We start from the raw sequence: 15,938 nt of genomic DNA, 5'->3' as shown, positions 1-15,938 counted from the left end.
CAATTAAAAAATAAAAGAATAATGTATATATCTTTAAAGTGTTCATAATATAGACACAAAGTCTTAAATTTGGGGGTATTAACTATAAAGGAACCAATATATTTCATCAAAGATTTAATATTTCTATCAATGAGACATTGATGAAAATATTGAAATATTAGATTTGAAAAACAAAGCTAAATAGCTCTAGGAATAATAATGTTAGTAACACCACTTTAAAAGTCTCATAAACTATTCTTTTAAACTGTTATCAAAATATTGATGATACAGGGAACTAACATCTATGAAAGACCAACTACATACCAAGGACTCTGCTAAGAGTTTTCATTTCATGTCCTTTACTCCTTATACTAATTCTATGTAACAAATAACATTATTCTATTTTATAGAGTAGAAAACTGAAGTTTAGAAAGGTGAACCAACTTGTACAAGGTCACACAATTAATCACTGGAAAAGCTACAAGTGGAACAAATGACCCCTAATTCCTAGCCAGGATGCCTATAGTTACACTATCACACTAATTCCCAGAGCAGTGGTACCAAATTAGCTAAAACAAAATGGTATGCACATAAAACATTACAGGTCACACTGCCTCTACCTGGAACATTTTCAACAGGCTCTTTAATTCTATACAGAAAACCTTTTTAGAAAAATAAATATAAAAATCTCGTAAGATGAAAGAGTAGAAATGACAAGATCACCTAAATAAATGGACTAAAATCTTGGTAGAGTTGAAGACCAAGGCTTAACAAGACTTGAAGAATTATATTTATATACATTTATAAGTCAGATACTATGACACATTTATAAAGCTTAAATATCAGTCACTTGAAGCACTCTTAAATAATGACGACAGTCGTGTGTTTTAACTGTTTTTACTACACAGTAATGTTACTATAATAAAGGGGTACACTTTTGGGGGAACTCTCCAACTCAATTTTTAAAGGCTTTTATCACTTCATAATAATCTCTATGGACTAACCAATTATTACATAACTAGAAAAAAATTTACCAAGTCCTCAATATTGCCGTAGATATTCTTCTTCATGCCTGATGCCCGAGTAGATACCCATCCTCCCACAGTGCTGAATTCCAGGGAATCTGGTTCATGACCTGTACAATAACCACTTTCTTTAAGCTGAAAAACAAAAATTAATATTTTACTAGTGAAAATGGCCCCATTTCACACAGCACTCAACACATTAACTCTTCCCCCATTAAAATTTCCTTATGTCACTGTTTCTTGGATTCATTAAAACATATATAGAAAAAGAAATACTTTCATCATACTTGTTCAAAAATATTTAAGCTTCTGTCTAGTGGAAAACTTCACAAAACTGAAAAATATGGGCCAAAAGACAGTTATATTTTCTACAGGCTCACTAGCAAATCTTACTCTTTACATTATTTTTTTTTTCAAGCCAACTACCCTCTCTATTTTTTTTCCCCCACAAAGAGACAATTTAAATACTTAACGGAGATCAGATTATGTCTAAATAACTGCCAACTTCACCTAAACACTTTCAATAAATAAAGCATTTAATCTCTTATTCTCCCTATCCTAATATAATATGCAGCAGGCCTGCAGAAAATCTGAGCAAATTGCCTGTACTTAATTCTCTCAAGGAGTCATGTGTTTTAATGTACAGCCATCTGGCTAGGTTTCCTGCATGTAATATCATCATTTATTTGTGATGCAGATCATGCATTCCTGTACATTAAACAGTCACTTGTTTCTCATTTTTCTATATTAGCTTGGCTTTGCCATCTGTACAGCACCTGAGGTTGAATGGATGCCCTTTACTGCAACACCACCAAAGCCATTCCACTGAAATCATTTTAAAGACTCAGCCATCTCATGTCAAATGGTACAGACACCACCATCTGCATACTCACTGTCTACCACACTCAAGCCCATCAATCTGTGTTGACCATTTTGATAGTCATCCAGTTAAAGCAATCGCTTCTATTTTTCAAGTAAGCCATGCAGAGATGTAGAATATGTCAACTATTTTTGTATTCGTGTATTTCAGTATGAAAGTTGTAATCCAAAATTTGAGTCTATTAGGTTAAATATAATTTGTTACCTTTTGCACATAAACAATGCAAATTATTTATCTTGTCTAATTTTGTTACTAGGAAAACAAGATTTTAAAAGATATCAATAATTACATAATAGAATTTTGCCACTAAATATTCAATACATTTAATTTTAAGAGATTAGTAATCACTCACAAATAAGTAGCTTAAATACATGACTGAAAGTTAAAATGAAGACTTTCAGGCTGTTATGTTTCTTCTTAATTCCCAATCTATATCCGTATTATTTACTCTCAAAAGACTAATGCTACTCAATTTTTCTGAAAGCAGGAGAAGAAAAAGAAAAAGCACTCATGGAACACTTAGATGTGCTGGGCACTGAACAGCGAATTTTCACATATTCTCATGACAAAAATCTCCATATCAGTGAAATCAAAGCAAATCATTAGATACACATTTAAACTACTTTCAAAAGGATATCCAACATTAGATAAACTATTAATTTGCCTTTTATGTCTAGTAGGCTACTTTGTTATCTTCTCCAAAAATAAGTAGCTACTGTAAGTCAGTAATTATGTAAAGCAACGAAAATGAGGATACAAAAAATAAATAAATAAAAGATAGTTTTTATGCTCAGGGGGCTGGCACACTAATTTAAATCTACTTATCTTAAAATCTGATTAACTTCCTACTAGGTAAGTAAGGTAAATGTGATGGCTACGAACCTGAGTTTGAGATATGTCATTTACCTTTGTGGGAAAACATACATACTACAGTATGCTAATTTAATAAGAAACAATTACTGGCATACAATAAGTGCTTAATAAATGGTATCTATAACCATACACATTCAGCCACTTCCTCTTTTAAAAGTCTGTCTTTGCTAACACCATTAGCTGCTAAGAAAAATCTGCTGAAGAATCTTATCAATAAAATAAAATAACTTCTCTTTCCCATCTATATGCCATAAAGCTCTGTGGAAATAGGGACTTTATCTTAATCTGGTATTCCCATTCAGTATTAAAACAACAAATATTTTTTAAAAATTCAAATAAATGTTTTAATGTTAAAGTATTAAAATAAATATTAAAATATTAAAACTGACTACAATGTGCTAAGCTTCAGACACATCATTAAACAAGCAAATCCTAAATTGCAGAACTTGCATTATACAGAGAAAAAAACTGAAATTAACAAGAAATGTAATTATATTAATAAAGGATAATTAGAAGTATAGCAGAAAAAAAAAGTAGAGCTGGAACGTCCACCTCTACCCAAGTTGAAGTGAATGGGACTAGATTTACCCTCCCATTTTTAAAGAACAAAAGACAGAAAAATATAGATACAAAAGTTCTCAAACACTGAACATGAGGTAGCAAAAGACAGTGGTCCTTATGAGAAAGCAAATAAAGAAGGTGAGCACTATGACTGCCCCTACCTTATTGCCCCAGGCTGCAGTGCAGGAAAAGAGAATCCAGATGAAACTCATCAAACACAGTGAGCTGGGGAGACTGAGTTTAAAGCTGTAGAAAACCAAGGCATCTAGAGTTCACAAGAGAAAATACTAAAGAGGAGAGAGCAGCAGAGAGAGAGAGAGCCCTAGAGACTGGCAGAGGGTCCCTGTTCAAGTAGTCAGCAGAGTACTGAAAAGCACATAGAAGTGAGAAAACCACCCAGGACCAAAGGAGAAAATAATCCAGAAGGATTAGAGAATAGTGCCAACAACAGTACTTGCTCCCACCAGCTCAACAGGAAAAAGCTCATTTCACAGAGCATGAGGTAGAATATCCAGGAAGGTCATTCCTCAGTAACACAAAATGATTAGCCTCAGACAGATCACTACTTTAAACCCACCTAAAAGGTTATAAATGCAAGAACCAAAGGATTGGACTGTTTCCAAATAACCACATCCCAGAAAAAAGTTCAAGAATATTACTGAATTGAAAACCAGCCAAGATTCAACAAGATAATATTCACAATGGCTGGAATCTAATAAAAAATTACCAAGCATACAAAGAAGCAGGAAAGCACAATCCATAATGAGGAAAATAATCATTATGAGGTGAATAATCAAAACCAACCGAGAACTAACACAGATGTTAGTATTAGCTTACAAGGACATTAAAACATTTATTATAACTGAATTCCATATGCTGAAAAAGTTAAGTAGAGACACAGAGGATATAAAAAGACCCAAATTAAACATCTATTGTATTTTAACCCTAAAATACAATATCTAAGACAAAAAATACAGTGATGGGATTAAGAACAGAATATACACAGTAAAGTAAAAGATTAGTGAACTTCAAGACATAGCAACAGAGACAAAAAGGCAAAAAGTGAAAAGAGAGCAGTGAGTCATGGAAATTCAAGCAGCCTAATATGTGAGTAAACAGTGTCCCTAAAGGTCAAGTAGGGGTGGGGGAGGGAAGCAGATATTTGAATAAATAATGGCCAAGCATTTTCCAAATTTGATAAGAACTATAAACTCACAAATCAAAGAAACTCAACCAATCCCCAACATAAGAAACACAAAGAAATCTATACCAAGGTCTATTAAAATCAAATTGCTCAAACCAGTGATTAAAAAATCTTAGAAGTAATCAAAGGGAAAAAAAAACCATGTTATGTATACATGAACAAAGATAAGGGTAACATCAGATTTCTTGTCAGAAACAGTAAAGTGAGATGACAGTGAAGTAACATCTTCCTATCACTGAAAGAAAACCACTATCAATCTTTAATTCTATACTCAGCTAAAATATCTCTAAAAAAAAGCAAAAAGGCAACCTTGAATTAGTGATTATAGCAAGGTTGCAGGATACATGGTTAACATACAAAAGTCAGCTGTCTTCCTATCTATCAACAACGAGCAAGTGGAATTTGAAATTAAAAACATTTACATTACCCACCGAAATGAAATACTTATGTATAAATCTAACAAAGATTATGTACAAGACTACATGATGAATACTACAAAACTCTGAAGGACGAAATCAAAGAATTAAATAAATGAAGAAATATTCCACCTTCATGGAAGACTCAATATTGTCAAAATGTCAATTCTTCCCATATTGATCTAAGATTCAATGTAATCCTAATCAAAATCCCAGCAAATTATTTTACAAGTATTGACAAATTGATTCTAAAGTGTATACAAAGAGGTAAAAGAGCCAAAAGAGCCAACACAATATTGAAGGAGAAGAACAGCCAGGAATTGGACTGACACTGTCCAACTACAAGACTTACTATAAAGCTACAGTAATCAAGAAATTGACATTAAGGGAAGGACAAATAGATCAATGGAACAGAACAGAGAACCCAGAAATAGACTCTCATAAATACACTTAAATGATCTTAAATAAAGAAGCAAAGGCAGTAAAATGGAGCAAAGTAGTGTCTTCAACAAATGGTGCTTGAACAACTAGACAACCATATGGAAAAAAAAAAGAACCTAAACAAAAATCTTACACCAAACACAAAAATTAATTCAAAATGGATCATAGGCCTAAATGTAAAATACAGAACTGTAAAACTCCTAAAAGATAACATAGGAGGAAATCTAGATGACTGTGGCTATAGAAATGCCTTTTTTAGATACAATACCAATGACATAATCCATGAAAGAAAGAAAGAATTAATAAGCTAGATAGACTTAATTAAAATTAAAACCTTCTGCTCTGCAAAATATGAAGAGAACTGGAAGACAAACCAGACTGGAAGGAAACATTTGATATTGAAAAGACATACCTGATTAAAGACTACTATCTAAAATATACAAAGAACTCCCAATATAGCCAATATTTTATAACTATAAATGGAGTATAACCTTTAAAAATTGTGAACCACCGTGTCGTACACCTGTAACTGACATAATATTGTACATCAACTATACTGCTACATATACAGACATATGAAGAACTTTTAAAACTCAAAATTAAAAAAAAATTTTTTTTAAATGGACCAAAGACCTTAACAGATAACTAACTGAAGATAGCAAATAATCATATGAAAAGATGTTCCACATCATATGTCATTAGGGAAACACAAATTAAAACAATGAAGTACCATTACACACCTATATGAATGGCCAAAATCCAGAATACTGACAACACCAAATGCTAGAGAGGATGTGGAGCAGCAGGAATTCTCATACAATGCTGGCGGGAATGCAAAATAGCACAGCCACTTTGGAAGACTATCTGGCAATTTCTCACAAAACTAAACATACTCTTATCATACAATCCAGCAATCATATTCCTTGTATTTACTCAAAGGGGTTGAAAACATATGTCTACATAAGAACCTGCACACAGATGTTTATAGCAGTTTTATTCATAAATGCCAAAACTTGGATGCAACCATGACATCTTTCAGTAAGTGAATGGATAAATAAACTGTGGTAATCAAGACAACAGAAACTATTCAGTGCTAAAAAAAATTAGTTATTAAGCCATGAACAGGCATGGAGGAAACTTAAATGCATTGTTATTAAATGAAAGAATCCAATCTGAAAAGGCCACATATTCTATAACTCCAACTATATGACATTCTGGGAAAGGCAAAACTATGGAAAAAGAGAAAGGTCAGGGGTTGCCAGTGTTGGGAGTAACAGAGATGAATAGGGAGAGCATAGAGAATTTAGGGCAGTGAAAATACTCTGCGTGATGTTATAATGATGGATATTTATGTGATTATACATTTGTCCATAGACTGTACAACACCAAGAATGAACCTTAAAATAAACTACAGACTTATTGTAATTATGATGTGCCAATGTAGGTTTAGCTACCTACATTGGTTAAAAAAACAAAAACAAAAAACAAGCAAACAAAACCTACTACTCATGTGAGTGATGCTGATAATGGGAGAGACTGTGCATGCTTGGGGACAGTGACATATGGGAAATCTCTGTACTTTCCTTTCAATTTTGTTTTAAACCTAAAACCACTCTAAAAAAAATAAAGTGTTAAAAAAAAGATAAAGATATTTTCAGACAAATAAAAGCAGAAAAAATTCATCAACAGCAGACCCACACTAAACATATTTAAAATAAGTCTCACAAGCAGAAGGAAAATATCTTCAGGTAGAATTAAAGGCACCATAAAGGGTAACTAGGTGGGTAAATATATAAGATGTTTTCTTATTGTTTAAATATCTTTAAAAGATAACTGCCTGTTTCAACAAAAATTATAATGATATACTGTAGGCTTTGCAATATATCTAAGAGTAGAATGTACGACAAAGCACAAAGGAGAGACAAGGGGAGTGGGAACTATAACATTTTATGATTCTTATGCTAAACTCTTAGTGTTATATTATCACCTTAAGGTAGAATGTTTTAAGTTAAAGATATATACTATAAAACCTGAATCAACTCTTAAAATAACAGAACAAAAGTTATAGCTAATAAAGAAACAAAAAAGATAAAATGGTATCATAAAAAATGCAATCAAAAAAAGGCAGTAAAAGTGGAAAAGGAGGAAAAACAGATGGGAAATACAGAAAACAAATTGTAAGGTGGCACTTTTAAAGTGAACCACATCAATAAACCACATTGAAGGTAAATGGTCTAACCACCCCAATTAAAAGGTAGAGACTGTTAGGTTAGGTAAAAAGACCCAACTGCATGCTGTCTACAAGAAAAGTACTTTAAATATAAAGATATAAATCAATGAAAAGTTAAAAAATGGTAAAAGGAAAAAGATATACCATGCTAACAACAGTCAAAAGAAAACTGGAATGGCTGTTTTAATATCAGATACAGTAGATTCAAGCAAAGAATATTATCAGGAAGGTCATTTCATAATAACAAAATGCTTCATTAATCAAGAAGCTATAACAATCCTAAGCATTTATTCCTCCAATAACAGAGCTTTAAAATATATGAGGTGAAAACTGATAGAAGTGCAAGAAAAAAACAGATCTGTAATAACAGTTGAATGTTTTAATTCCATTCTGTCAATAACTGATAGAACAAGTAGACAGAAATTTTTTTTAAAATATAGAAGACATGAACAACACTATAAATCAATTTGGCCTAATAGATGTTTATAGACTACTCCAACCAACAGCAGCAGAACACATATTCTTTTCAAGTGTACATGGAACATTTACAAGACAGACCATATTGTAGGCCATAAAAGAAATATCAATTGATTTGATAGAATTCAAGCTATACAAAAAATGTTTTCTGAACACAATGGAATTAACATAGAAATCAGTAACATAAAGACATCTGGAAAAATCCCCCAATAATTGGAAACTAAATAACAACTTCTAAGTACCCATGGGTCAAAGAAAAAAATCAAAAGGGAAGTAGAAAATATTTTTAATATTTGTATGATACCACTAAACCAGTAGTTAGGAGAAATTTATAATACTAAAAACCTATATTAAAAAAGAATGGCCTAAATAAATCACCTCATCTTTCATGTTAAGACACAAAAAAGCATTTGACAAAATCCAAAATCCATTCCTAATAAAAACCCTCTGCAAGGGTCCCAAACAGGAAGAACCCAAATAGACCCACACCAAGACATATCATAATCAAGATGGCCAGAGTCAAGGATAAAGAAATGATTCTAAAGGCAGCAAGAGAAAAGCAAAGAGTAAGTTACAAGGGAACCCCCATAAGGCTCTCAGCTGATTTCTCTACACAAACACTACAGGCCAGAAGGGAGTGGCAAGATATATTCAAAGCCCTGAATGAAAAAAAAAGATGCAGCCTAGGGTCCTTTATCCAGCAAGGCTAACCTTGAGGATAGAAGGAGAAATAAAGAGTTTCACAGACAAAAAAAAAGCTGCAGGAGTTTAGCAACACTAAACCCATGCTAAAAGAAATATTGAAAGGGCTATTCTAAATAGAAAAGCAGCAGGATGCTACAGAAATGAGAAACACACAACTGGAAAGGTGATAACTCATGAACTACAAATAAAGTAAACATGAAATTATAAAAGAAGACATACAAATCACTGAGAGTGGGAGAGGGAGGCAGGGAAATATAGAATATTTTTTTCTTTCTTTTTTAATTTTTTTTAACAGTAGGATGGGTTTGAGATCATGTTACTATCAGTTTAATAAAAACAGTTATAGTAATGGGTTGATAGATTTACAAAAAAGGGTAACCACAAGCCAAAATTTACAAAGGAGTCACAAAAATTAAATAAAATCCATGATAATACAAAGGAAAATTACCAAACCACAAAAGGAAGAAGAAAGGAACAAAGAGGATATACCAATTCAACTGCAAAGATAAGTTCAAAATGGCAATAAACACACATCTATCATTAATTACTGTAAATGTTAATGGACTAAATGCTCCAGTCAAAAGACACAGAGTGGCAGACTGGATAATAAAGCAAGAACCTTCAATATGCTGCATACAAGAGACCCACTTTAGGGAGAAGGACACATATAGATTGAGAGTGAAAGGATGGAAAAGGATATTCCATGCAAATGGAAAAGCCAAAAAAGCAGGTGTTGCAGTACTGATTTCAGACAAAATAGACTTTAAAACAAAGGCCATAAAGAAAGATAAAGAAGGACATTTTATAATGATTAAAGGAGTGATACATGATGAGGATATTACACTCGTTAATATATATGCACCCAATATAGGAGCACCTAAGTACATACAAGAATTACTAACAGAGATAAAGGGGGATATTGATGGGAATACAATCATAGTTGGAGATTTTAACACTGCATTAACATCACTAGACAGATCTTCCAGACAGAAAATAAACAAGGCAACAGAGAAATTAAATACTACAATAGAAAAACTAGATTTGGTGGATATTTTCAGAGCATTACACCCCCAAAAAATAGGATATACATTCTTTTCAAGTGCACATGGAACATTTTCCAGGATCGATCATGTACTTGGGCACAAAAGAAACCTCAACAATTTTAAGAAGATAGAAATTATCTCAAGCATCTTTACTGACCACAATGCCATGAAACTGGAAATCAACAACAGAGAAACAAAGGAGAAAAAAAGGAAAGCATGGAGATTAAACAATATGTTATTGAAAAAACAATGGATCAATGAGGAAATCAAAGCTGAAATTAAAAAATACCTTGAGACAAATGATAATGAAAGCACAACCACTCAAAACCTATGGGACACAGCAAAGGCAGTGCTAAGAGGGAAGTTTATAGTGATACAGGCCTTCCTCAAAAAAGAAGAACAATCTCAAATAAACAATTTAACCCACCACCTGAATGAATTAGAAAAAGAAGAACAAAAAGCCCCAAAAAGCAGCAGAAGGAAGGAAATAATAAAGATCAGAGAGGAATTAAATACAATAGAGATTAACAAGACTATAGAAAAAATCAACCAAACCAAAAGCTGGTTTTTTGAAAAAGTAAATAAAATCGACAAACCTCTGGCCAAACTCACAAAGAAGAAAAAAGAGAGAGCACAAATTAGCAAAATAAGAAAGGAAAATGGAGAAATTACAACAAACAAAATAGAAATACAGAATATCATACGAGAATATTATGAAAAACTATATGGAACTAAACTGGATAACCTAGAGGAGATGGACAAGTTTCTGGAAACATACTGTCCTCCAAAACTGAATCAAGAAGAATCTGAACACTTGAACAATCCGATCACTAGAAAGGAAATAGAAATAGCAATTAAAAACCTCCCTACAAATAAAAGTCCAGGACCGGACGGCTTCACCGGGGAATTCTACCAAACATACAAAGAAGAACTCATACCAGTCCTTCTCAAACTCTTCCAGACGATTGAAAAGGAGGGATTACTCCCAAACTCATTCTATGAAGCCACCATCACCCTGATACCAAAACCAGGCAAAGACACTACAAAAAAAAGAGAATTATAGGCCAATATCACTGATGAACATAGACGCCAAAATCCTCACCAAAATTTTAGCAAATAGAATCCAACAACACATAAAAAAGATTATACATCATGACCAAGTGGGGTTCATCCCAGGGACACAAGGCTGGTTCAACATATGCAAATCAATCAGTGTAATACATCACATCAACAAGAGAAAGGACAAAAACCACATGATCATCTCAATCGATGCAGAAAAAGCATTTGATAAAATTCAACACCCATTTATGATAAAAACTGTCGCCAAAGTGGGTACAGAGGGAACATATCTCAACATAATAAAAGCTTTATATGACAAACCTACAGCCAGCATAGTACTCAATGGTGAAAAACTCAAAAGCTTCCCACTAAAATCTGGGACAAGACAAGGATGCCCACTATCACCACTCCTATTCAACACAGTCCTGGAAGTCCTAGCCACAGCAGTCAGGCAAGAGAAAGAAATAAAAGGGATCCAAATGGGAAAAGAAGAGGTAAAAGTGTCATTATATGCTGATGACATGTTACTATATATAGAAAACCCTAAAAGGTCCACACAAAAGCTACTAGGGCTGATTGAAGAATTCAGCAAGGTAGCAGGTTACAAAATTAACATTCAAAAATCAGTTGCATTTCTTTACACTAATGATAAATCAACAGAAGAAGAAAGTAAAGAAACAATCCCCTTTAAAATAGCACCCAAAGTAATAAAATATCTGGGAATAAATCTAACCAAGGAGGTGAAAGAATTATACACAGAAAACTATAAACCATTGATGAAGGAAATTAAAGAAGACTTTAAAAAATGGAAAGATATTCCATGCTCTTGGATTGGAAGAATCAATATTGTTAAAATGGTCACACTGCCCAAGGCAATCTACAGATTTAATGCAATCCCTATCCAATTACCCAGGACATATTTCACAGAACTAGAAAAAATCATAATAAAATTCATATGGAACCATCAAAGACGTAGAATTGCCAAAGCATTACTGAAGAGAAAGAAAGAGGCTGGAGGAATAACTCTCCCAGACTTCAGACAATACTATAGAGCTACAGTCATCAAGACAGCATGGTATTGGTACCAAAACAGACATATAGACCAATGGAACAGAATAGAGAGCCCAGAAATGAACCCACAAACTTTTGGTCAACTCATCTTTGACAAAGGAGGCAAGAATATACATTGGAATAAAGATAGTCTCTTCAGCAAATGGTGTTGGGAAAACTGGACAGCAGCATGTAAAACAATGAAGCTAGAACACTCCCTTACACCATATACAAAAATCAACTCAAAATGGATTAAAGACTTAAACATAAGACAAGATACAATAAACCTCCTAGAGGAAAACATAGGCAAAACATTATCTGACATACATTTAAAAAATTTTCTCCTAGAAGAAATAAAAGCAAGAATAAACAAATGGGACCTAATGAAACTTACAAGCTTCTGCACAGCAAAGGAAACCAGAAGTAAAACAAGAAGAAAACCTACAGAATGGGAGAAAATTTTTGCAAGTGAAACCGACAAAGGCTTGATCTCCAGAATATATAAGCAGCTCATACGACTCAGTAAGAAAAAAATAAACAACCCAATCCAAAAATGGGCAGAAGACCTAAACAAGCAATTCTCCAAGGAAGACATACAAATGATCAAAAAGCACATGAAAAAATGCTCAATATCACTAATTATCAGAGAAATGCAAATCAAAACTACAATGAGGTACCACCTCACACCAGTCAGAATGGCCGTCATTCAAAAATCCACAAATGACAAATGCTGGAGAGGCTGTGGAGAAAGGGGAACCCTCCTACACTGCTGGTGGGAATGCAGTTTGGTGCAGCCACTATGGAAAACAGTGTGGAGATTCCTCAAAAGACTAGGAATAGACTTACCATATGACCCAGGAATCCCACTCCTGGGCTTGTATCCAGAAGGAAATCTACTTCAGGATGACACCTGCACCCCAATGTTCATAGCAGCACTATTTACAATAGCCAAAACATGGAAACAGCCTAAATGTCCATCAGTGGATGACTGGATAAAGAAGAGGTGGTATATTTATACAATGGAATACTACTCAGCCATAAAAACCGACAACATAATGCCATTTGCAGCAACATGGATGCTCCTGGAGAATGTCATTCTAAGTGAAGTAAGCCAGAAAGAGAAAGAAAAATACCATATGAGATCGCTCATATGTGGAATCTAAAAAACAAAAACAAAAACAAACAAACAAACAAAAACAAAGCATAAATACAGGACAGAAATAGACTCACAGACAGAGAATACAGACTTGTGGTTACCAGGGGGGTGGAGGGTGGGAAGGGATAGACTGGGATTTCAAAATTGTAGAATAGACTACACTGTACAGCACAGGGAAGTATACACAAAATGTTATGATAACTCACAGAGAAAAAAATGTGACAATGAGTGTGTATATGTCCATGAATAACTGAAAAATTGTGCGGAACACTGGAATTTGACACAACATTGTAAAATGATTATAAATCAATAAAAAATGTTAAAAAAAAAAAACCCTCTGCAAACTTAGAAGGAACTTCCTCAACTTGATTACATGCGTTCACAAAAAAAACCCTATAGTTAACATCATACTTAATGGTAAAGGACTGAATGCATCTCTCTTAAATAAGGAAGAAGATAAGTATGTCTACTTTCATTTCTTTTCAACATTGTGTTAGAGGTTCTAGCCAGTGTAATCAGGTGAGAAAAACAAATAAAGGCATACAGATTGGAAAGGAAGAAGTAAAACTGGCTTTGTCACAAAGGATATGATCATATATGTAGTAAATCTAATAAGCTAAAACTTTTAGGACTAGTTAGTGAATTTAGCAAAATTGCTAGATAAAAGACCTACATATAAAAGTCAATTTTATTTCTATATACTAATAAAGAACACTCAGAAATTGAAAACTTTAAACAATACCATTTACTATGATACAAAAAATATAATATTTAGGGACAAATCTATTAAAAATATGACATATTTGTACACTGAAAACCACAAGACACAGCTGAGAGAAACAGATCTAAAAAAACCCAAAAACCTAAAGATATACCATGTTCATGGGTCAGAAGATTCAATATTGTTAAGATGTCAGTTTTCCCTAAATTGATGCATAGAGCTGTTGCAATTCCAATCAAAATTTCAGCAGGTTTTAAGAAAAAAATGAGAAACTGATGAGATGATTATAAATTTCATATGGAAATAACAAGAACCTAGAATAGCCAAAACAACTTTGAAAAAACATTTATAATAAAGCTACAATAATCCAAACAGTGTGGTACTGGCATAAAGATATACAATAGATCAATGGAACAGAGTCCAGAACTAGAAGCACATTATATATAGACAACAGACATTTTTTTATGAGGGTACAAAGTCAATTCAGTGAAGAAAGGGTAGTCTTTTCAACAAATGGCGCTGGAACAACTGGATATTTATATGCAAAAAAAAAGGAACTTCAATCCATCCCCCACACCATACACAAACATTAACTCAAAATCTTCAAAACTCACCAGAGACTTGAATATAAACTAAAAACTATGAAACTTAAATGATTCTAAGGATTCTGGCTCAAGCTGCCCAAAGAACTAAATTTCCACCAACTGAGAATGAGAAGCCTACAGGACAAGCAAATTGTGGAGGGAAAACTGAAATTCAATTTTTCAAATGTGGAGTTTGAAATGTCTATTAGATATGGAAACATCAACTAGGCAAATCGGTATGCAAGTCTAGAGATCAAGAAAGAAGTCTGAGGTGGCATAAATTTGGGAGTCTGGCATATAGAAGGAATGTTTAAGGTCAGCTGTGCTTAAATGAAGCAGACAGTGGCTCAATAAAAAGCAGTGAAATGAATACAAGTTCTAAGTACTTTTCATTATTAACTTATCTCATTCTAACAAAAACTTTATGAAGTAGGAATTATTATCTCCATTTTACAGATAAAACTGAGGCATAGAGATATGCATCCCCGGGGGAGGTGGGGGAAACACAAGTCACATATTCCCAGACTATTAACTAATAAAATTAAGTAGCCAAAGATTTAATAAACCTAGTAACAAATTCCTAAAATTCATTACTGACATTTAGTGATCTTCCTTAAATTTTATACATATTAAAATCAATGTAATCCACAAGTTAAAGAAATGAAAATCTGTGCTACTCAACTACTATATCTGTGTCATTTTAAAACTTATAGAAAGAAAAAGCAGTAAGTTTTAAGTTGGTTACCTCAGCTGAAGAAGAAACTGAAGGACACAGAAGTATAACGAGAAAGAACATGAACTGGGATCAAAACAGCTGTAGAAACTGTATTATAGCCTACTAGGGGCAAAAAGAAATGTTCTATATTGGCATTTAGGGAAACGAACTAGTAGGTAAAATATCAGAAGTTCCTAGTCTAGGAAAATGTCATTTAAATTTCAAGGAAATATGTCCCTTGAATTTTAATTCTAACCTTTAAAAAAAAATTGGAAAGGTTAAAATACTACATCAAATGCCATAATAAAGGATATAAAAGTACAGACAAGAAAGGCCATCCTTCGTTATATAAAAAAAAAACTGTGTTAATTCCTCTCAGCATAATAGAAGACTAACACAGGCCTTTTAACAGATTTTTCCCATTAAATACTATTATTCTGCCCACTGAATTTCATTATAAACTATAATAATTAACAAAATCTAATTACTTTGACTTATATAAAATCTTGACTTATTAAAGATCTTTAACACTGTCTCAATGAGTATGTTGAATTTTATCCTGGTCCCATCACTAAATCAAATAATAAACACAAAAGTTTAATTTTTTCAAATCCTTTCATATGGAATTGGTCAATGGCATACCAACTTTATTCAACCCTTTACTATGAAATAAGGAAAAAGATAATTAAAAAGAAGATGAACAAGTATATCACATCTCTATGCCCTGTTAAAAGGTAGGAAGGAGGAGTCTCTGTACCCCAAATTGAACAAAGTGATCAAGTACATCACCAGCAAATTGGACTTTCTAATGTTTGTTTA

At 33.1% G+C, this 15,938-nt stretch overlaps 1 protein-coding gene across 1 annotated transcript in view; it reads right to left on the bottom strand.

The window, feature by feature from the left end:
• AGPS (alkylglycerone phosphate synthase) overlaps positions 1-15,938 on the bottom strand; it is a 119,864-nt gene that overhangs the window by 63,397 nt on the left and 40,529 nt on the right. The window contains exon 9 of the mRNA XM_006189172.2: positions 1,014-1,139. Within this exon, the coding sequence (XP_006189234.2) occupies positions 1,014-1,139 (126 nt within the window). The remainder of the gene's footprint in view (positions 1-1,013; positions 1,140-15,938) is intronic.

Source organism: Camelus ferus, chromosome 5 (genome assembly GCF_009834535.1).
Source record: "Camelus ferus isolate YT-003-E chromosome 5, BCGSAC_Cfer_1.0, whole genome shotgun sequence".
Classification (NCBI taxonomy): Eukaryota; Metazoa; Chordata; class Mammalia; order Artiodactyla; family Camelidae; genus Camelus; species Camelus ferus.
The sequence above is the reverse complement of the archived record's forward strand: the minus strand, read 5'-3'. Positions and strand labels throughout refer to the sequence as shown.